The sequence below is a fragment of the Marmota flaviventris genome, chromosome 8 (assembly GCF_047511675.1).
Source record: "Marmota flaviventris isolate mMarFla1 chromosome 8, mMarFla1.hap1, whole genome shotgun sequence".
Taxonomy (NCBI): Eukaryota; Metazoa; Chordata; class Mammalia; order Rodentia; family Sciuridae; genus Marmota; species Marmota flaviventris.
The window spans coordinates 68,627,429-68,652,001 of NC_092505.1; the positions used below are offsets into that span (position 1 = coordinate 68,627,429).

The 24,573-nt window shown below is 35.8% G+C and overlaps 1 protein-coding gene across 1 annotated transcript in view; it reads left to right on the forward strand.

The window, feature by feature from the left end:
• The window catches only part of Morc1 (MORC family CW-type zinc finger 1), a 149,807-nt gene that overhangs the window by 21,759 nt on the left and 103,475 nt on the right, over nucleotides 1-24,573 (forward strand). The window contains exons 8-9 of the mRNA XM_027943185.3: nucleotides 1,675-1,780; nucleotides 19,999-20,124. Of these exons, the coding sequence (XP_027798986.2) occupies nucleotides 1,675-1,780; nucleotides 19,999-20,124 (232 nt within the window). The remainder of the gene's footprint in view (nucleotides 1-1,674; nucleotides 1,781-19,998; nucleotides 20,125-24,573) is intronic.

Genomic DNA, 24,573 nt, shown 5'->3' on the forward strand with positions numbered 1-24,573 from the left:
TAACCATATGAATTTTGTTTTAAGAGAATTGAAACAGGAGTTGCTGTAAATCCTTGGCACAAAGAGGAAGGTTCATTGTGCTTGTGGAGCTTTGTGAAACTGAAGGAGAAGAGGATGATGCAGACCATGACCCAGTGCTTGTATCATGCAGCAGAGTTATTTGTTATTTGCACCATGTAGCCGAGATGCTTATTACATCTGAGATTATGAGTTACAAGGCTGATAAGACTTACAAATTTATAAAACAATGAATCTATGCTTCTGTGGTAGAGATAGCAAGAGCTTTGTTGATATTCTTTTTCAGGATTTTCAGATTTTCCCTCATTCTCTCCATCTCTCCCAACTTTCTGCTCAACATGTAGAATGTACCATCTTTGCTGATGTTTCCAGTGCCAGTCTTTCTCCAGATTCCCATATTTCTCATACCTTGCTTTAAGGAAAACTGTGAAGCTCTTCAATTTATATATTGTTTGTGGTGAAATTTTATTAAAATTATTTCAGACTTGATTTGCTTTACCTCAAAAATTTCTCCTCCATTCTGTGGCATTTTGTTTAAAAATGATGTTTTAAGTCACTTCTCTTTGTCTCAGCGGAAAAATAATGGCAATTAAGTTGGTATTCTTTTTATTAATATATACACAATATATTTTAAGAACAGTGATTCACTTCCAATTGTGAAATACAAACATTAATGAAGAGTTTCTTTTTGAATACTTTCCCAAGTGCTTTCTAAAAATTAAGTTATTTTATTCTCAGAACAACTATATGTGGTAGGTCCCTCGTGATCTCCATTGTATCAAAAAATTACGTTTAGAGATAATAAAAAATTTACCTGAGATTACTGTACTAGTAAATGGCTGACTCAGTATTTAGACACAGGCAGTTAAGCTTCAAAGTCCACATTCTTAGCCACCACACTCTTTTTATTTCTACCAACAAAAAGTATAATTATCTTTCTTTTAAAATTTTTCCAACAGCTCGGTTTGTCAGGGATCCAACTTTGTAAATGATTTGGACTTCTTTGATATAAAAAGTTACTTAGAGCAGGGGTCAGCAAACTGTGGTGACATACCTGTTTCTCTAAATAAATAGAATACAACTACACTCATTCAGTTATGTCTTCTCTGTGGCTGCTTTCATGCTACAGTGGCAGAGTAGGAGTTATGAGTAGATGTGACAGAGACCATATGGCCTGTAAAGCCTAAAATATTTACTGTCTGTCTCTTTGCAGAAAAAGTTTGCCAATACCAGCAATAGAGTCTAAAAGCAACACTTTGTACAAATTAAAAAACTCGCCTTTGTTCTCTTATGCATTGATTTCAAGCTCACCAATGAGAGCTTCACTTATAATACAAACTTGGCTCAACTTCCTAACACTTTTCATAATGCAAATTATGATGAGTGCTAAAGTTTGAAAGACTTACAATGAATTGAATTAGTAATAAGAAACACCATATTGTAGCAATTCAACATTCTTTGGCAGAGAGTAGAGTTTGCTATAAGATATGAATTTTGGAACATAGTCAAATATATTATTTATCAAAGTGCAAAAGGAAGCTTGGTTATAGTGTATTTAATTATTCCAAGGATGAGATGGTAGCACAATACCTAGCATTTAGTATGTTTAAAATACTGGCAAGTCAAACATCTCCTTTTTTTTTTTTTTTTTACTAGGTACTTTGCTGGTTATTTATAACTTGAAGCTGCTGCTTAGTGGAGAACCAGAATTGGATGTTAAAACTGACAAAGAAGATATACTGATGGCTGGGGCTGATGAGGAGTGAGTAATGTGTGTGTATGGAGAATGTCTTTCCACAGTGGCATGAGCTGTGGTTAGGAGACCTTGCATCCGGGTTCCAGGTCTGAGGCCCCTGGGCCTTACAACTGGCACATAAATTTTACACAAATTATAGAAATAAGAGGGCTAGACCAGGTTCCAAAACCATGTCTAAGTTTCAAAGTGATCTTAAGGCTTCTTAAGAAATAAAGGGCCCTGGGCTTCATCAAGACCCACTGAGTCAGAATATCCAGAAAGCAAGCTTAGAAATCAATACTTTTTAGATATTCCCCACGTGATTCAGAGATATCAGCGTGTTTGGGGATTACCAGATTATAAGACTTCTGAAGTTCTATAATACCATAACTCCCTTTTACTTCGTATTTTTATTGGTTATTCTTAGTTATACATAACAATAGAATCTATTTTGATATAATTATACAAGCATGGAATATATCTTTTTCTAATTAGGACCACAGTCTTATGGATGTACATGATGGTATATTCTCTGTGGTGTATTCATATATGAACATAGGAATGTTATGTCAGATTCATTCCACTGTCCTATTCCTATTCCACCTCCCTTTCCTTCATTTCTCTTTGTCTAATTCACTGAACTTCTGTTCTTTTTTAAAAATTAACAAAATTATCTTAGAGTAGTTTCGATTTGCATTTATCTAATTGCTAGTGATTATGAGCATTTTTTTATATATTTGTTGATTGATTGTAGATCCTCTTCTGAGAAGTGTCTGTTCAGTTCCATGACCCATTTGTTGATTGGGTTATTTGATTTTTTTGGTGCTTAGCTTTTTGATTTCTTTATATACCCTAGAGATTAGTGCTTTCTCTGACGTGTGAGGGGTAAAGATTTGCTCCCAAGATGTAGGCTCTCTATTCACCTCACAGATTGTTTCTTTTGCTGAGAAGAAACTTTTTAGTTTGAGTTCATCCCATTTATTGATTTTTTATTTTAATTCTTGCACCAAAGGAGTCTTATTATTAAGTCTTATCTTGCTCCAAAGGAAGTTGGGGCCTAACCCCACATGATGGAGATTAGGGCCTACTTTTTCTTCTATTAGATGCAGAGTCTCTGGTTTAATTCCTAGGTTCCTGATCCACTTTGAGTTGAATTTTGTGCATGGTGAGAGATAGGGGTTTAATTTCATTTTGTTGCCCATGGATTTCCAGTTTTTCCAGCACCGTTTGTTGAAGAAGCTATCTTTTCTCCAGTGAATGTTTTTGGTGCCTTCGTCTAATATAAGATAATTGTAGTTTTGTGGATTAGTCTCTGTGTCCTCTATTCTGTACCATTGGTCTACAAGTCTTTTTTGGTGCCAATACCATGCTGTTTTTGTTATTATTGCTTGGTAGTATAGTTTAAGGTCTGGTATAGTGATGCCACCTGCTTCACTCTTCCTGCTAAGGATTGCTTTAGCTATTCTGGGTCTCTTATTTTTCCAGATGAATTTCATGATTGCTTTTTCTATTTCTATGAGGAATGTCATTGGGATTTTGATCAGAATTGCATTAAATTTGTATAGTGCTTTTGGTAGTGTGGCCATTTTGATAATATTAATTCTGCCTATCCAAGAGTAAGGTAGATCTTTCCATCTTCTAAGGCCTTTTTGATTTCTTTCTTTAGAGTTCTGTAATTTTCATTATATAGATCTTTCACCTCTTTTGTTAAGTTGATTCTCAAGTATTTTATTTTATTTTATTTTACTTTGAGGCTATTGTAAATGGGATAGTTTTCCTGGTTTCCCTTTCTGAGGATTTGTCACTGATATACAGAAATGCCTTTGATTTATGGGTGTTAGTTTAATATCCTGCTACTTTGCTGTATTCATTTACTAGTTCTAGAAGTTTTCTGGTGGAACGTTTAGGGTTTTCTAGGTATAGAATCATATCATCAGCAAATAGTGCCAGTTTGACTTCTTCTTTTCCTATGTGTTTTTCTTTAATTTCTTTCATCTAATTGCTCTGGCCAGTGTTTCAAGAACTATGTTAAACAGAAATGATGAAAGAGGGCATCCTGTCTTGTTCCAGTTTTTAGAGGGAATGCTTTCAATTTTTCTCCATTTAGAATGAGGTTGGCCTGGAGCTTAGCATAGATAACTTTTATGATGTTGAGATAGGTTCCTGTTATCCCTGTTTTTTCTAGTGTCTTGAACATAAAGGGATTCTGTATTTTGTCAAATGCTGTTTCTGTGACTGTTGAGATGATCATATGATTCTTATCTTTGAGTCTATTGATGTGATGAATTATTTTATTGATTTCTGTAATGTTGAACTAACCTTGCATTCCTGGGATGAATCCCACTTGATCATGGTGCACGATCTTTTTGATATATTTTTATATTCGATTTTCGAGAATTTTATTGAGAATTTTTACATCTATGTTCATTAGAGATATTGGATGGAAGTTTTCTTTTTTTGATGTATCTTTGACTGGTTTTGAAATCAGGGTGATATTGGCCTCATAGAATGAGCTTGGAAGTGCTCCTTCTTTGTCTATTTTCAGAAATAAATTGAGGAGTATGGGTATCTGCTGAGATACAAATTGGTCTTCTTTAAAGGTCTTGTATAACTTGGCTGTGTATCCATCTGGTCCTGGGCTTTTTTTTTTTTTGGTTGGTAGACTTCTGATAGTGTCTCCTATTTTGTCACTTGAAATTGAGCTGTTTAAATTGTGTATATCATCTTGATTCAATTTGGGCAAATTATATGACTCTAGAAATTTGTTATTCTATGCCTTTGATATTTTCTACTTTATTGTAGTACAGTTTTCAAAATAATTTCTAATTATTTTCTTATTTCTGTAGTGTCTGTTGTGATAGTTCCTTTTTCATTATGTATGTTAGTAATTTGAGTTCTCTCTCTCCTTCTCTTTGTTATCATGGCTAAGGGTCTGTCAATTTTATTTTTTTCAAAGAACCAACTTTTTGTTCTGTCAGTTTTTTCAGTTGTTTCTTTTGTTTCAGTTTCATTGATTTGAGCTCTTATTTTAATTATTTCTTGTCTTCTACTGCTTTTGTGTTGATTTGTTCTTTTTCTAGGGCTTTGAGATGTAGTGTTAACTCATTTATTTGTTGACTGTTTCTTCTTTTAAGGAATGAATTCTATACAATGAACTTTTCTCTTAGAATTGCTTTCATAGTGTCCCAGAGATTTCAATATGTTGTATCTGTGTTCTCATTCACCTCTAAAATTTTTTAATCTCCTCCTTGATGTCTTCTGTTCATTCAGTAGCATATTTAGTCTCCAGGTGTTGGAGTAGCTTTTATTTCTTATTTTATCATTGATTTTTAATTTCATTCCATAATGATCTGATAGAATTCAGGGTAGTATCTCTTTTTTTATATTTGCTAAGAGTTACTTTGTGGCATAATATATGGTCTATTTTAGAGAAGGATCCATGTGCTGCTGAGAAGAAAGTGTATTCTCTTGTTGAAGGATGAAATATTCTATATATGTCAGTTAAAGTCTAAGTTATTGATTGTATTATTGAGTTCTATATTCTCTTTGTTCAGCTTTTATTTGAAAGATCTATCTAGTGCTGAAAGAGGTGTGTTAAAGTCCCCTAAAATTATTGTGTTGTGGTCTATTTGACTCTTGAGCTTGAGAAGAGTTTGTTTGGTGAACATGGTGAACATAGACGCTCCATTGTTTGGGGCATATATATTTATAATTGTGAAGTCTTGTTGGTGTATGGTTCCCTTGAGCAGTATGTAGTGTCCATCTTTATCCTTTTTGATTGACTCTAGCTTGAAGTCTACTTTATTTGATATAAGGATAGAAACCCCTGCTTGCTTCCACAGTCTATGTGAGTGGTATGATTTTTCCCAACCCTTCACCTTCAGTCTGTGGATGTCTTTTCCTATAAGATGAGTCTCTTGAAGGCAGCATATTGTTGGATCTTTTTTTTTTTTTTAAATCCAATCTTCTAGTCTATGTCTTTTGACTGCTGAGTTTAGGCCTTTAACATTCAGGGTTAGTATTGAGACATGATTTGTATTCCCAGCCATTTTTGTTTAATTTTGGTATTTAACGTGATTTGGTTTCTACTCTGATTAGGTTTTCCTTTAGTGTAATACCTCCCTCTGCTGATTTTTATCATTGTTTTTAATTTCCTCTTTGTGGAATATTTTGCTGAGGATGTTTTGTAGTGCAGGCTTTCTAGTTGTAAATTCTCTTAACTTTTGTTTATCATGGAAGGTTTTTATTTTATCATCGAATCTAAAGCTTAGTTTTGCTGGATATAAGATTCTTGGTTGGCATCCATTTTCTTTCAGAACTTGATATATGTTGTTCCATGATTTCCTGGCTTTGAGGGTCTGGGTTGAAAAATCTGCTGAGATACAAATTGGTCTCCCCCTATATGTAATCTGATTCTTCTCTCTTGTGGCTTTTAAGATTCTATCCTTATTCTATATGCTAGGCATTTTCATTATAATGTGCCTTGGTATATATTTGTTATAATTTTGTACATTTGGTGTCCTGTAAGCCTCTTGTATTTGGTTTTACAATTCATTCTTTATGCTTGGGAAATTTTCTGATATTATCTCATTGAAGAGATTGTGCATTCCTTTGGTTTGAAACTTTGTGCCTTTCCCTATCCCAATAACTCTTAGATTTGGTCTTTTGATGCTGTCCCATAATTTGTGGATGTTCTGTTCATGGTTTCTTACTATCTTCACTATGTGATCAACTTTGTCTTCATTATCTGAAATTCTTTCTTGCAAGTGATCTAGTTTGTTGATTATGCTTTCTATTGAGTTTTTTATTTGGTTTATTGTATCTTTCATTTCGAGGATTTATGACTGTCTTTTTTTTTTTTCAGAGTCTCTATCTCTCTCCTGAAGTAATCTTTTGCTGCCTGTATTTGCTTTCTTATCTCTTTGTTGGAGTGATCAATTTTTGCCTGTATTTGCTCTTTTAGCACATTCTTTAATTCACAGATCATTTTAATTATGAACCTTCTGAACTCCTTCTCTGACATTTCATCAATCTCATTGTCCATGGGTTCTGTTATTATAGTGTCCTGGTTTGTTTGGGGCACTTTCCTCCCTTGTTTTTTCATGTTGTCTATGTGTCTTCCTTTCTTGCAGTGTGGATCTGAGATATGACAGTTTCTACCCTACATTCTTGTAGTACTTGTGCAGATTGTCTGTGGTGGCAGCAATAACTGAGGTAATTCGAGATAATAGTTGAGTGACCCAAGATGGAAGCAATGTCTTACAGAGATGGGGCTAAAAGGGTGGGCCTCACTCACACTCTCTTTGGGATGCCTGCTCTGAGATGCAGATGCTTCTGGGCTCTGTCTGTTGTCAAAAAGTTCGGGACTACTGTGTGGAAAAGGCTATGGCAGTGACTACAGTGTCCCAAGATAGAAGTGGTTTAGGCTTAGGCTCCAGGTGGGGAAGGGGGAAAACTCAGACCTACCCTGGACCTGTGGGTGGATCTGGGTCAGGCCTGGGCTCCCGTGGCAGTTTGCTGTTCGGAAGGGGGAGTCCTGTGCCGGAGGCTGGGCTCAGGTGGGTGCCCCCTGGTGGAGGGGATGGACCTGGGCTCAATGTGAACCTGGGTTCCTGCAGGCTGGTGTCTGAACTTCTATTCTTACAGTTTCCCCATTATTGTGGGTTAGCTTCTGCATAGGAAAGAAAACATTTGACCTTTATTTTTGGGAGATTGGCTTATTTCACTTAGCATGAGAGTCTCCAACTCTATCCATTTACTGGCAAATGCCATAAGGTCATCTTTTAAGTAGATATGAAAATCCACAGTCCAAAATTTATTGTTCATTACAAATCATCAAAAACAGACATTAGCTTGTATGAGAATTTATCGAGAAATTAAAAGGAATATGACCAAATGGAAATATTTTTATTTTGCCAGGATAGCCTTATAAACTTCCACTTGAAGTTTTCAAATAAATAGACGCATTCATTCTTCTTGACTATTAGAGATCCATGGGAAACAGAAAGAGAAGGTCAAGAGGGGCTTTTATGACAAAGTTTGGAGAAAGAACCAAAGAGTGACAAGAGCCAGGTTTCTCATTAGAGACCTATTAACTTGTGTCTGCTGTTTCTTAATGTCAGAACTGTAGATATAGAAAAGATTTTAAAGGTAATTTAATTCTCCTCAATTTATTTTATATACCACTGTTTGATAGTAATGTAAGAGCTACAAATAGGAGTGACATACCTAATCTTAAATTTTCTAGTAACCACATTAGGTAAAAGGAAGCAAATGAGATTGATTTTTAATAATGTTTTAATCTAGTATACCCCAAATATTACCATTTCAGTTTCAATATGAAAAATATTAATGAGATCATTTAGGTTCTTTTTTTTCAGTCTTTGAATCCAGTGTGTGTTTTACTCATACAGTACACAGGAATTTGTATTAGCGTCCAATAACCACTTTGTTACTATATTGGACAGTGGATCTTTAGACTGAGTATTGAGAGACCCAAGTGAACAGACCAAATTACTAGACACCCTCTTTTCTTTTGCCTTTGAAGTGAAATTTAGAATGTCCCTTTGACAGATAATTAAATGTTTGACAACACACCCTTGGGTTATTGTTTCTACTTCATTCTGATGTATTTTTTCTCATATTCCAACATGTGGATTTCTGAATATACATAGATAGGATGTTTTTGTTCTTTTAGGAAAAAATACATTCAACCTAATTTCTGTTGTAAAAATGCTGGAAACCCTGTTGCCCACAGTAAAATGCCAATTTCAGGAAGGAGGTTCAAAATTGTTACCGGCACCTCCATTACTGTCTTCTCCTATTCCCACTGCCAGTGCCCTCTGCTGAACAGCTGGTTCCCAAACCAATATTTCATGCTATTTAAAAGCTTTGAATACAAAGTCTCTAACAATTATCTGTCAGAGTGTCTTGGCATTTCAACACCAGTGTCAGAAAACAATGCGTTACTAGAGGAATAATTTGACACAGCCAAGTTTTGAGGAAAGTTTTTGCTGTTTCTAGAGTATTAAATGAAGCCAGAATTTCTCAAGCTATTTAAGCAGTTAATAAGAAAAGAAAGAAAATGAATCACATCCATGACACATACAGTTTCACTCTGGAAAATTGACTGCTAGAATTTTTTTTCAACAAAATTTTTCATCATTTAGTCACAAGAAAAGTCTTTCCATGACAGGGATAGGGTTTTGTGAGGAAGGATTGTATAAATAGGAGACATAATTTCTGTAACAAGGATTCTGTACTTCACGGCTCTGATGTGAGTTCTTTCATGGGTCCAAGAAGCCACCGTAGCTTCTTTAGTGGTAGTAAAGCCACTCCTGTTTTCTCTGCTGTCTCCTGCCTGTCGCTTGCAAGCACCTTTCAACTAAGAGCCTGCATATTTTAAATTTATTCACATGTAGCAATTTGCTTCATACGGTTACCAATTATGGGCTGATCAGTTGTTTCTGACCCAACTCCTCCTCACTAAAGGACTAGATAAAACATAGCTCTTAGGGCTAAAAGAGTAATTAGTTCTAATCCATTATGGGTCTTTTCCTTGGTCCTCCTCTGTTTATGGCTTCTGATATTTAATCTTCTAATTAGGTGAAGTTTTCATATTCTCAGTTTTGAGAAGAGGTGGTGTGTAATATAACAAATCCTCTATATTCCTTTTTCTTGTTATCCTGTCTCCTGATAACCACTGGGCAGGACTCTGAATCTGTCCAAAACAGATTTCCAACCTTGAAACTATAATTTTAAGGTTTGGTTTTAAATGGGGGTAATACTGATGATTCTGTGAAAATAATTAAATTGTATAGAATTATAAAAATTAAGACTTTTTAAGCTCTTATTGTCCTCAGAGAACAAGTTTTTTATGGTATTATTTACTTTCCTCCCATTTTTTTTATTTATTGCAAAATCTGTGAAAAAATAATATTTTAAATTTTTTTAAAGAAAATGAATTCATGTGTCATAATTGATAATTAATTTTATTATTGCAGTCTAGTGTTTTCAAGTGCCATTTCTCATTTTTATTTTTTCACTTATGATTTGCTACTAAACTGTCTTTTAAATTATTACATAGTTTTAGTAAGTTGAATTTCTTAATAATTTCATAATAAAAAGCTACTCATAAAGTAGCTTTATAAATAGTCCTTTGAATTGATTTGCCATAATTTACATAACTATTCCTATATTTTCGGGTAGTAGCATTGGTCCTAATGCTTCACATTCTTTGGATAATATTGAAATAAACATTCATACTGGTAGTTTTTATTTATTCCTTTGGATTATTCTCTTATGACACATTCCCAGGTAGGAAACTACTGCATCAAAGAGTCTAAATTTCACATAGATCTTATGAATATTTGACATTGATTTTAAATATAGAAATCAAAATCCTTTATCATTCTGCTTTAGGCAAAGGCTCTAGCAGTAGTCATCAGTCAGTGGGAGGCAGAAAGAAGACAGTGTCTTCTTTCACAATGACAGTGACATTATGAAGATTTCTGTAGCGATGATGTTCAAGCACATAATCAGTGGTATTAAATAATTTGGCAATTATCACTCTCAAGATGACCCTGTTTACAATTAAAAATTTTAAAATCTCTTTGGGTAGATAACACTCAGAAGATTTTTAGAATGTAACTGACACGGAAGTTTGCATTTTATGTGTGATATACTAAATTGGATTTTGAAACTGAGAATATGGTACCTGGACAAAGCCAGGGAATCACACATAGGTTCCAGGCTGCAGGTAGAAAATGGATTGTACTTTCAGTGTTAAGAATCATCTTAAATTGAGGGCTGGAGTTGTGACTCAGTGGTAGAGCACTTGCCTAGTATGTGTGAGGCCCTGGGTTCAATCCTAAGCACCACATATAAATAAATAAAATAAAAAGATCCATTTACAACTAAAAAATATTTTTTTAAAAAAAGAATCATCTTAAATTGAATGTCAGGTTAAACTTAGGCACAGTTCCTTGAGAGGGAAAAATACATGAAAATGAACTTCATAAAAAAAAATCAAAAGAAAATCAAGAGTTTGAAATGAGAAAGGAAAGTACTGAGGATATTGAATATTGAAGAAAATAAAAATGCACTGATAGATAACAGAAAAAGAAATGGTGTTTTTGCAGAGCTGCACTGTGTATGTGTATTAATTTTATGTTGTAGTGATTTTTTTGAAACTCCAGACTTAAGCCCCATAGCTCAAACATTTGTAAACTTTTTTCCCTATCAAGTTGTGCATGTTTCTCCTCTTTTGAAGGAGTTCATTTTCAGAAAACAAAATCTTGAGTGAATCTTTTTCTCTTCTTCTTCCTGGTAGATGTTTGTAACCTTCAATCACAATCACATAGATGATTAAAATTTACAGTTATTTTCAAAGGTCCTATGTTGATTGGGCACAGTAGGACTGAGAAAATGGAAGATGGATGGCTGGTGGAGGGTTTTAAAATGCATCTGTGCCATCATTACCTCATGTGTTGTTAGCATGAATTTTCATCTGCAAAATCCACAGGATTGTGATTTTACTTCCACATTCTTGCCAGATATGGAATCACAGTGCTACAATTCAGATGTTTTTAATTTCATTCAAAGGACATAGAACCTTTTATGTGAGTACAGATGTGGAATTATAATTTCGTGGTTTGGATTTGCAATCTCATGTAAGAGATGCCTTTGAATGCTGGATCTAAGCATTGTTTTTTTTCACTCTTACACCTCACTTTCCTCTCCCCTGCTTTCCTGGCTTAGCACCTGTCCCAGGGGCATTAATCTTTGGATCAGAGGTGGAGTGGGAGCGAAGGAATTTATTGAAAAGTATTCCAACTTGCATGAACATAAAGCAATGTAAAAGTGCCTCTTGATTCATTCAGCTCCCTCAACCTCCCTCTCCTAACCATAGAAATTATTCTGCCACTGGAGTTTTAAAATGCATCATCTAGATTTTTCAGTATCTGTAGTTCACATTAGATTTTACCCACTATTTTTTTCTGCTTTTTATTTTGAAATAACTTATTCAAATCTTTTGTGTCTTTCTTAAGATCATTTTCTTAATAACTCAGTTTCTGGGAGCAGTCTGTTTGGATCTTCTTCAACATTTAGGGCTTGTCCGTATTTCTTGCATTTCTTCTACTTTTGGCTATTTATATTTCTGAGTCATTAAATTTGTGACTTATATATCATTTGCAGGGAGGACCGGGATGGGGGGTTACTGGAGACTTAACCACTGAACCAAATCCCCAGCCCTTTTTATTTTTTATTTAGAGATAGGGTCTCATTGATTCACTTAGGGCCTCACTGAGTTGCGGAGGTTGGCTTTGAACTTGCCATCCTCCTGCCTCAGCCTCCTGAGTTATTGGGACCATAAGTGTGCACCACCATGCCTGGCATAATTTGCATATCATCTTACCTGAACATTTTACTAATGTGTAATATCCTTATATGTCCCAGTTAATGTTTCTCCCTTGTTTCCATTTTGCTGAATATTAACCTCTACACTTGCTCTTTTTGGTTAACTTTTCTTACTCTATATGTTGCCCCAACTTTGTTTCCAACAGTGATATTTTGATTTTGGCTTGTCTCTTATAAACAATATATAAATTTCCTCTCAATTTGAGTGTGTTTATATTTTATTTAATTTACATTTATTATGACAAATGTGTGGTCAGACTCACTCTCTCATATTATGTTTTGTATTCAACTTCTTTTGCTGTTTGTCTTTTCTTGTTTTTCTATGTTTTCATTTTATTTTGTTCTTTATTTTCCCTCTCTTTCCCTTTGTGAGAATGGTTGAAATGTGAATTTTTTTCATATTCCATTGGTTTGAAAATTGCTTGTTCCATTGTATTCTTTCAGTGGTTTACTTTTACATTTTTATAAACATGTTTTAACTTGCAATTTTATTAGTTGTAAGTTAGTTTTTACCATATTGTATCACAAATAAGACAATACCTTACTATGCTTTCACTTTTTGAACTCCCCAGTTCCACCATTTTGTATTGGTTTATTTAGAAGTTTAGTTACACATTTTTACACTGTCTCATCATGCATAAATAACCATTTACCCTAAATCTTGAGATTTACTATTTTCTTTACTTACTACTCTATCTTCCACCCCATTCTCTTGTTTCTTGAATGTATTGGTTCATTTGCTGGATTATATCCTTGAATGATTCTTTCAAAATGTGTTAGAAATAAACTTCAGGGAACTTTGTATTCTAAGAGTATTTTTATTTTTCTCTTTCATTATGAAATTGTTTAAATGGATATAGAAATATTGGTTCCAAAATACTTTCCTTTAGAACTTATTAATCTTTTGACTTCTTAAATCCATGTTGGTAATGAGAATTCTGATGTAGATGTGCTAATTGAATTTTTATAAATGACTTATTTTCCCCTTGAATAGCTTTTTTCTCTTAACCTTTAATAATCTCCACTGTGTGTGTATCTGTGGGTTTTGTCTATTTATTATTTTTTACATTCAGCCATCGGAGGGCTCTGATGGGCTTTGTTCATATTGGTTCTGCCTTAAAATAGATCCAAATCCAACCATTTATCATCTCTACTGCCACAATCCTGCCACCATCATATCTCACTCACCTGGTTTATTATAGTAGTGCTCCACTGGTACACTGGTCTCTCTGCTTCTACCCTTGGCCCCATCTAAAAACTATTCCACCATTGCCCCTCAGTAGCAGCCAGAGCAGTCTTCTAAATCCTCTGTGTACAAAGTCTTTGATGACTTCCTGTTTCACTCTGCGAGAGAGCTGAAGTGTTAACAGTGTTCTGCAACAGGTTGCGTGATACGCTGCCTATCATCTCCTAGACTGGCTTTCCTGGCTCTCACTCCTCTCTAGACTCACAGGTGTCATTAATATTCTTCCTTGGTTGTCGCCAGGAGACTAATGTATTCCCACTCTGCCACACTGATTCTGTCTTAATTTTTCAAAACATGTTCCTTTAACTGGTGGCATGGTTTGCCAGCAGAGATGTTAAGATTAATTGAATGGCTGGGGGCTGTTGGTTGTCTAATGTCGCATCATTTACTCTGTGTATAGTAAGGTATGTATAGAATTAGAAAGCAGTGGCACCAGATCCCCATTTGTGGTAACAAGTTGAAGAGACCAGAGTCCGCAGCTTACTGTCTATCAGTGGCTTGAGTTCTGTTGGAAGAGCTGTTTTAGTGACAAGTTACCTATGGTCTCTGAACTTCTCTGGTTTCATCTATAAATTCAGGCTGGAACACTATCTATGGGCTGGGATTGTAGCTCAGAGGTAGAGCACTTGCTTTGCATGAGTGAGGAGGCCCTGGGTTCAATCCTCAGCACCACATAAAAAAATAAACAAAAATAGAACACTATCTACTTCCTATGAGTGCTATTGAAACAGAATACACACAGTACCTAGCACATAGAAAACCTCAGTGCATTTTACTTCCAGCTCCCTGTAGCCATTCTGCTTTCCCCTACATTTCTTTCTAGCACTTGCTAGAATGTTTCTTAGCTTCTGTAATAGAAAACTAAGTCAGTGCTGGTGCATAGCAAACAATAAATGAACTAACTTCAGGTAAACTGAATGAAGTGTCAATGTCTAGGTAATTTTCTAAGGATATGGCAAATCACTCTCAGTGATGAATCCCCGTGTCCTCCATCCCTGAAGATTATTGGTGGTATTTATTAGGCTGGAGAGGGGTAGTTTCAGAAGTTTTGTAAAGTGTTTCTGTCACCTTCAGAATCTCTTTAATCCCAATAGTGTTTTTCCTAATTCCCCTTTTGGGGGTCAAGATCATCTGTCCTTTTCAGCTGGCCAATATAGGCAGGCACATGATTTCCTTGTGCTCTTAGTGCTTTCCGTTACTTAATATCTTCTAAACATTGTAAATATTATCTATATTTAACTTTGTAAAAAATTGAAAGAAAGTGCAGATTCTAATTAAAAAAAAAAAAAGCATGTTGTAGAATTGGCTGTCATCAGAGGGGCCTGCCATGTCCTTGGAATCCACATGGCTGAGGAACTCAGGCATTTAGAGAAATCGATCCAAACAACAGCTCTGAGACTGATGATATAATACAGATTAATGGAGTTAAAATTTTGCCCTAAGTAATGTTTTGAAATTAGGTGCCACGGCCAACATGTTTCTTAATTGACAGTCATTGGGCAGCATTCCATAATGTCTGTAGTTGTGTCTTAACTGAGCCGGCTGGGAACACTTCGAGTTACAGCATCAAACTGTCTTACTGTGCTGCTTGCCATACCATAGTTGTCACAAAAGACTTGCTTTTATTACTTCGAGGAGCTTATAACTTTTCTTTTAAATTACCTTTTTGAGTTGCCATTTTTTCTTAGATGTAATCTACCCTTAAGATTAAATTTAGATAAACCTTCAAAGTTCAAAAATTCAACTAGTTAAAAAAAATTTAGGTAAAATTCAGAAAACAATTTATATACAGTATTTTTGTCAATAAAACAATTTATATACAGTATTTTTGTGAATAAAACTTCTGAGATATTACAAAAGGGACATGTTTCAGTGCCTAGAATTAGTGTCTCAACTAAGCATCTAATAAGGTGCTTTACTCTGTTTTCTGTTGCTATAACAAAATATTTGACTTCAGGATATATCATAGAGAATAGTTTTATTCAGTTCATGTGTCTGGAGCCTGGGAGGTCCAAGGTCAAGGCTCTTCTTCTGACAAAGGCCTTTTTGAAATTGGAGTTTTCTGTTAATTCCCAAAGCAGCAAAGGACATCAGTAAGAGGGGCCCATGCAAAAGACAGAGTCAAATGGAGCTTTTTATAATAGACACACACTTGAAATAACCTACCAACTCATTAATCTGTAAAGCTATGAATGCATTATTCTGTTCAGGAGAGCAGAGCTCTTGTGACCTCTTATAGATCCCACCAGGTCCCTCTTCATACTGCACAATGGGGGTTAAGTTTCAATTTGAGTTTTGATGGGGACAATCAGACTGTAGAATAGGGGCAGCACAGTTGTTGGACTGGTTGGGGGTCTGTTGTCTTTGTGCCCAGTGTGGACAAATGTAGAGATGGTATTAGGTCTCAAGACCTGCAAGTTTTTAGGCAACATGCCTTATATACCACCTATCCTCTAGGTCTGCTGGGCAGTGGTCTATGAACCTGGCAGAGTTAAAGGAGTCTTATGAGCACTTTTAACAAACTCACATTCTCAACTCCACACACAGAGCATCTGAATCAGTAAAGGAGATGTGACATTGATACAGAGCCCTGCAGCACCAGCCCACCCACCATATGCCATGCATAGAGCAGCATTTTAAACCACATAATGTGGACAAGTTGGGAGAAGAAAGAGATCACACGGAAGGTACAGCCAGAGCTGAAGGATACAGTGGGGAGTGACTTAAGAAACCAAGGCTGAATAGGGACAATAACATTGATTCTACTCTGTCTCCCTTTATTATATTCCACAGACTCCAAAGCCACTTACAGCCATAAGATACTCTTCTTCTTTTTCATGTCTGTCATGTGACTCTGTGTGTCTGTCTACATGTTGGGGAGTTTTCCTCTATCTTCTTTTGTTCATTTCTTTGCCATAGACACTTAAGTAGAAAGTAAGAATGATACACATGATAGAGAGATGTAGATTTCTGGTAAAGTGAATTGAGACTGAAAAGAAAGACACTTAGGTGGAAACAAGACAAGAAAAAGCCCCGAGGAGCATATATTAAGTGGTTCCTTATGAATGGAGAATAACAGTATTATTTTCTTTCATCTTCTGAAGATGTCCTGACTACTGAGCACATTAATTTTTCAGTTTCCCAAGTGAATGGCTTTATTTGTAAAGATGATAGTATCATCATTGAAAATGATTTTCCATCAAAAGTCCTATAAAGAAAATTCTCTGCTGTTCTTTCTGAAAGATTGCCATTCATTCAGCAGATATTCATCCCTGAGGATATTAGCCTCACGGATTTTACACCCTGATGGGGAGATACATATACAGGCAGGTGCAATGCTGAGGGGTAGGTGATGCAGGAAAGGAGCCCTGAGGAGAAGGCTTCACCATTCTTGGGAAGTGATGGAGGACTTGGAAAGGAAGTGAGATCTCAAAGCCATATCCTAAAGGGTGGAAAGAGCTAACCAAGAGTGACCAGAGAATTGACAATGCCATGCCTTGGGGATGAGAAAGCAAGATCTCTTGTCTGGGAACTAAGAGTGGTCCTAAATGGCTCCACTGAAGTAGACAAAAAGAGATGAGGCTGAGAGCCAGATCACGAAGAATCTTAAGCATTATCCAAAGAAGTTTGAAATGTATACTCCATTCCATATACAGTTTTTTTTTTTTAGAGAGAGAGAGAGAGACAGAGAGAGAGAGAATTTTTTTAATATTTATTTTTTAGTTTTCGGTGGGCACAACATCTTTATTTTATTTTTATGTGGTGCTGAGGATCGAACCCAGCGCCCCGCGCATGCCAGGCGAGCGCGTTACCACTTGAGCCACATCCCCAGCCCAACAGTTTTTATATTTAACCTTCTTTTTTTTCTTTCTACCACAGACCTCACAAGTTAGAGGCATTACCATTCTGTTTTTCACAAGTAAACAGACACTTGGAGAAGTAGGCATGTGAGCAGAAACATAACTGGTGTCCAGGCTTGCTTGCAAGGTTGGCCCATGGCTGGATTTGGGGAACTTTAATAAGACACAATTCCCAATATGGATATAAAATTTTTCCAAACTGAGAAGGGTGGATTTCTATGTCTAGACTGTGCAAACAATATGACATGCTAGAAATCTACTTTCCTTCTGTGTTCCTGGAACTTTGATACATGCTAAAGCAGAAGATGACTAAAAAACTTTAGTATTGAGTCTCTAGGGGTCTTTCCTAGACAGATACATCACACATATGTTGCTGTATTTTCATAGTTGAGTGAAGAGTGTGTTCTGTGTGATCCTTCTTGAGAGGAAGACAACTTAAGAAAGCTGACATATGGATTCCTCCAGTCTCCATGTATTTTTTCCTCCCATGAACCTCTGCATATTCTTACTACAACTCTGTGATAAAGCTTAGTCATGAATACAATTACATAATAAGAAACATGAGGGGCTGGGGATGTGGCTCGGGCGGTGGCGCGCTCGCCTGGCATGCTTGCGACCCGGGTTCGATCCTCAGCACCACATACAAACAAGGATGTTGTGTCCGCCGAGAACTAAAAAATAAGTATTAAAAAAAAAAAATTCTCTCTCTCTCTCTCTCTCTGTCTCTCACTCTCTCTTTAAAAAAAAAAAAAAAAGAAACATGAGTCCTTCCAGGAGTCTTCTAACAGAGCGAGGACATCCAATATTCATGCTATGAATATTTACCTATCAACGTTTATAGAATGAGAAGATAAATTGAGCTTTCAAAAGGTAGAGGTATTATTCAGATATACACACAGGTATACACATATTCCGTAGTTATACACCAAAACTTGTTTAATCAGTTTGATCTCTCACCATATTTCTCAAATTCTCAAACACCACTTTGACTTACTTTTGACTCATCCCTTCAAATTATAGATATTTGCTAGCTTTAGGAGAATATAAAGAAGGAGCCACTCACTCTTAGGGTAATTTCCAAACAGGAGATCCAGAAAGGGCAGAACTCCAAGGTATTTTTTTAAAATGAAGGTGAATCCATAAGAAATCCAAGGATTTCCTGGTTAGATGTGAGCAGTCCCTCTTAGGTAAGCCTTTGGGATCCTTTCCACCACGTTTGTCTTGCTCTGGTCCAAGGAGGAATTGTGAAAATGATGCATTTACTGCTGCTCCCTGCTCTCTATTTGACCTTGGAGCCCTTCAAATCAGGAGATCCAGAAAGGGTTTCAACAATGGCACAAGCCCTATGGATGTTTATAACATCCCAGGAAAGCTTTCTTCTTTTCTTTTATAAGTGAAGAAAGAACTAATTGTACAACTTCTGGTACTCTAAAAGCAACCACATTATTGTCTTGTGTCACTCTAATGCAGACGATTTTTCTGGTTACATTAAAAAATGCATTAGTGTTGATGAAGTAATAGCCACGGACTAAATTCTTTTATTAATTTATATCGGGAAAATTCTACTCCAGGCTTACTTTAAAAGAATTTCTCTTTAAACAATTAAAAGAAATTCTTGACCTTTTCATTGAACTTTGGATAACGTCTGAAGGAACTTATATTCAATCAGGAAATCTTGGCTTTCTTATGGCTTCATTTTCAAAAATACCTTGGAGTTCTGTCCTTTATTGAGAACTGGCAATGGGGTAACTGTATTGAGTAGTCCTTCTTAGGTGGGCCTTTTAGTTCCTTTTCATAGTCGTCTCACTCTGGTCCAAGGAAGAATTTTGAAGCAATGGGTTTACTGCTCCCCACTCTCTATGTGACCTGGAAGGCCTTCATGATAGCCAAGTTCGTCTCCAGTCTGGAAGTAGAGAGCATCACTTCCTAAGTGTGGCTGGGCTGGTTTTTATCTTTGTTTCTTGTCTAACTGCTTGTTTGATGTCAGGTCTTGTGTAAGCAAAGAGGACTTACGGTCCGTAAGTGGACTTTGATACAGAAGTCCCTGGAGCTCATCTACGTGGTGATTTCCAGCAACGTGCAGCTTCTGAGGGAAGTTTTCTTCCTAGGCTCTTTGCACTGTTTCTGTTCCTACTTTGTTGCCTTCCATCTTTCACTTTTCTCTCTTTTCTTCTTTCACTGATTGCATTGTCAGATGTCTCCCCTCAGCTGGTCATAAATGTTTATCTTCATACTTACTGCACTTGCAAAATGTAGTGTTGTGTGTCTTGTTCATAATTCTAAAAACAAATGAAGCATTTTTCTGTATTTCCCTCTTTATAACAGCTTAATAGAAATGCCCTTTATTCATATGAGCCTAGATTCTTTCAGTCATGTTTGAACAGGGGATTGTTTTATTTATTTGACTTCATTGTGTCCTTCTGGGTCAGTTGCTTCAAGGAAAGTATATTTCAATTGCTGATACGCCTACCTAGAACCAATTGAATGCCAGTAATAATTGGGTTCTAACCAAAGTGTAGGTTATGTATGCAGGCCCTTGTGTTCAGGGGATTGATTAATGAAGCGAGTGTTGGGGGATTCATTGTTGCTTGTGGCATTGTTAGTTTCAGAAGAAAAATTTCCTGAGGATTCTAGTAATATAAAATCTGACTTTCTTAATTCTCAAAAAGAAATAGTTATTGTATTATGTACATTGTGGCCTTTTGTATTTTCCTTTCCAGTTTTCCAGAGAGATGGTCCTTCAGAGCCTACACATCTGTTCTGTATTTTGACCCCTGGATGAGAATATTCATTCAAGCCAAAAGAGTTCAAACAAAACACCTATGTTATTGCCTCTACCAACCCAGGTAACTCGCCCTCCTTCAATTATCTTCCTAGAGCTTTAATTTAGAAAATTGATATACTCCCCCAAATTGTCAAAGTGAGGGCACTAGCTTTGATAGTAAGATTTTTATTTTGTAAGCAAAATTCAAACTGCATTCAGGAAGAATCTCTTTAGCAAAGAGTTTTTGCTACAGAGTGCTCACATATGACAATATTTGTCAGTAATTGGAACACACTGAAGTGAGCATTCAAGGTTAGATAATCACCCCAAAGCAGGAAGTTGTTTTTCACTTCAGTGAATCTCATGTGCTTTTATTATGATTGGTTCCATCAAGAAATCACAGTTCACTTGTAATTTCTCATATAATATATTTGAACTATTAAATAATATGTTGTCTGTGCTCACATGTTTTGTTCAATGATGGACTACATGCATGATGGTGGCCCCATAATATACATGCCCCTTCAGGAAGCAATGATTGAATATATGTATTTACCTATATTATACATATAGAATGAACATCTATTCATACACACTTGGTTTATTTATATTTAATTTACTTTTTTGTGTTTTAGTGTGAAAATTTTTAAATTTAAATTTTCTTACCAAAAAATATATTATCCAGCTATCCATTAAGTCAGAATGGTCATGTTTTGTGCAGTTATTCACTTATATGCCAAATAATTATAAAAAAATCAGAGAGTCTGATCATTCTCAAAAGAATAAATACAAATGGCTGACAAATGTATGAAAAATGTTCAATATCATTAGCAATTAGGGAGATGCAAATCAAAACCACACTGAGATTTTATCTCATATCAATGAGAACGGCCACCATCAAGAAAACAATAATAAATGCCAGAGAAAATATGAAGGAAAAGAAACACTTTTACACTGTTGGTGGGACTATAAATTAGTACAACCACTATGGAAATCAGTATGAAGGTTCATCAAAAGACAAGGCATGGAACCCCATATGACCCAGCTATACCACTCCTTGGTATCTATCCTAAAGAATAAAAGTCATCTTAACTACTGTGATACATTCATACCCATGTTTACAGCAGCACAATTCACAATAGCCAAACTGTGGAACCAGCCTGTTTCCATCAATGGATGAATGGATAAGGAAAATGTAGCATATAAACACAATGGAATTTTCTTCAACCATAAAGAAATACGAAATTAAGTCATTTGCAGGAAAATGGATGGAACTAGAGACCATCATGTTAAGTGAAATAAGTCAAACTCAGAAAGTCAAGGATTATATGTTTTCTCTCATGTGTGGAAGCTAGAGAAGAAAAAAGAAAAAGAAAGGTGGGAGTGGATCAGTAGAGAAAAGGGACCAAGGTTGGAGAACAAGAGGGAAGGGAGAAATGCTGGAGAGTGATAGTGGCCAGATTATATTGTTCTATTGTGTGCATGTATGAATATGTAAAACACATCCTATCATTATGTCAACTACAATGCACCAATAAAAATGTGGGGGGAAAAGAAAAAGAAAAGAGAAAAAAACTGTATGAGATTGTACTGTACAAAGCATAAAAAAGACAGGGTTAATTCTAATTCTAAGGAGTTTAATATCTACTGGGAGAGACATTTACTTGCACACTGTCTATATATGTGTCTTTGTACCTGCATTAGCCTTTGATTTCTGCCGTGATCCTGTGGATTGGTTTTCAATCACGATTTTAGACATCAAGACAAGAACTCAAATAATCTGGCTCCAGTTCTTTACCTATCCAAATTTGATGCTCCTTTTCCTGTATCACATTCACTCTTTATAATAGACCAACATTTTTCATGTTGTCTTATTTTCATGAAAAAACATTTGCTGACCTGGAGCTTTGCAACCATTAGTGTAAGTATTAAAATAAAATAAAAAATAGACCTCTGTGTTTCCCTGATGACAAACAGTTTTACTGATTCCTCAACTGTTTTACTTTTTGTTTCTAATTATACCAAAGATCATTTTTTGAAAATAAAGTATACAAAGCTGAACTTTTTCTGTACGTCCGTTTCTGTGTTCCCTAGCAAATATCAAAGCAATGTTTCCTTTCAGTCTCATTCTTCTGGAAGGTACCCAGGATCTCTTGGATCATTCAGGAGAGCTGATTTTTTCAAATTGATCATTCTTCTCTTAGAGGTCATAGGTAAAAAAAAAATAGCTTAAACCAATAGAAAATGTGAATTTGTCTCTTTCCAAGGGAATTTTAGTAAATTGAGTTTCATCCAGCAAAATTACTTCCCTCAAGTGACAGGTGTTTCCAATTCTAGTATGTTTTTTATTCTCCTTTCAAAGTAATATTCTTAGATATATAGTACCATGAATAGATACTGTGATGTGTATATATATGTATGTTTGTATGTATTTGTTTGGTTTCATAAAAGAAATTCAAAGAGGCTTAAATCTTTGCCAAGTTTTATTTAGAGTGCTGATAAACTGTTAAATCTGATATTTGTTATCTACCATATAGAAAGATGTATTTTGTGACCTTATACCTTAGGGTTTGCCTATCTATTTGCTTGCCATCTTTACTTATATATAATTTCCCTCAGAATCTCTGGTGGCAGAAGTCTTGCATAAGAAATATGTGGAATTCCCTAATGGGACAACCCCTATTTTTTTCTTTTCTAAAAGACACTGTAGCTCCAATGTCTGCATTAAAATATATTAAGAGCTGGGATTGTCCCTGTTTGACCAAAGTAGAGGCATTTAAAGGGTATTAAAAAATGATTGCTCTGTCCATTTGGCCACCCTGGCTTCAATAAATTTCTGGAAATGAAATGGGAAACCAAGGTTGCCCCTAAAAGAACTCTGTCATCCTGAAGTTTTATTTACAAGAATATGTGACTACTCTTCATGATCAATTATTCTTCTACACTTTTGTAACAAGCAGGAAAATGTCTGGATCCATATGGGTCTGTAGTTGCTTTAGCAGTAGCCCTCAAATATGCTTAACAAGTTCAGAAGAGGGGAATTTCTGATGTCATGTCATTGGTTTCCTTCCTTGATCATATTCTGTTCAGTATTTTTATTAGTGACTTGGATAAAAAACAAACTTGTGTGTTTCTTGAATTTGTAGTTGACCCTGATCTAAGAGGAATGTCTTACATTCCTAACAGAAAGAATATGTGCAAGAGTTGAAGTCCAATAGATATGTGTGATATAGACAATGTATAGATCAGAATTATTATGTGAGAGTAGATTTGACAATTATTTACATGAAAAATTGCATGCAAACTTTAATTGACCACAAGGTCACTACTAGCTGATAGTGTTTTAGGGTTGCTAAAACATGGTTTTGGAATACCAATAGGATAGTTAAAATACCAATCCACCGTGTTGTGCTTACACTATGTTTAGAGGGAGATGCCCAGACAGGAATCCTTCAAGAGGGACACACTGACTTACTGAAAAGTTTCTAGCTCATAGGAAAGTAACTATCTGGTAAGAGAATAGCGATGGAACTGAGGCTTATCCATGGAAGAGAGAGAGTTTATAGCTGAGTGGAAACATGAAATGCTATCATGTGATAGTTGGAATTCCAGAAGGCAGAACTTGAAAGCTAAATGAAAGTAGAAGACAGTTACAAATGGCTACTCATGGAGTGTTAGGCTGTTTTTACAAGGAAGAGACAAATGGATTTCCTTTTTCCATTGGTGTTTAATATAAAGATAGTCGTAGGAGTCATGTAGCAGGGAGTGTTAAAACTGCCTCACCGTCAACATTGACTCAGTGTTTCAATGCCTGTGATGTTCTGGAGAACAGAAATGATACACCAGTGTTGCTCAGGATATACGTTCGTTCCACGGACCTCTTTGCTGAGTATACGCAGCATTTGGTCCTCTCAGGGAGTTTTCAACCATAAAATTCAAAAGCTTCCCCACTGGGTTGAATTTGGGGACCAGTCACTTGAGAAGGCTTTACTGCTTATATGGCTTCCTTAGGTTGAGCATGAGTCCCTAGTCTATTTAGCAGATTAGGGGTTCAACTACTAAATCTAGTGTGTCCAGGATAGCAGATTAATTTCTGTGGACACCCATGGCACAGGGTATAGCAACTCATAGAGGGCTATGAATGTAGCATGAGATCAATGAAATGCCTCATGCCCTCCAGCACTAGAAGAAAGTCCCACCCAAAAAGAGCAGTAGAGATTTGTCTTTTGAGGGATCTAGATTGTGGAATTATTAGCTTAGGAAGAATTTTAGCAAGATGATATCTAGCATCCCTTTTAACTTAAAATTTTATAAACCTCTAATTCCTCTTTTATAAACCTCTACTTAAATAATAAAGGCAGGTTACTATATAGCCATGTTACTTACTGTTTAGGCAACAAGCATCATTAATTTTCTTTGAATTTGAATTCTACAGAGAAATAACTCTCAGATTTATATACACATTAAAGCTATGCACATTAGGACTAAAGAAGGGAGTAAAATGGCCACCTGTGAAAGCTCTTCAAGGGAG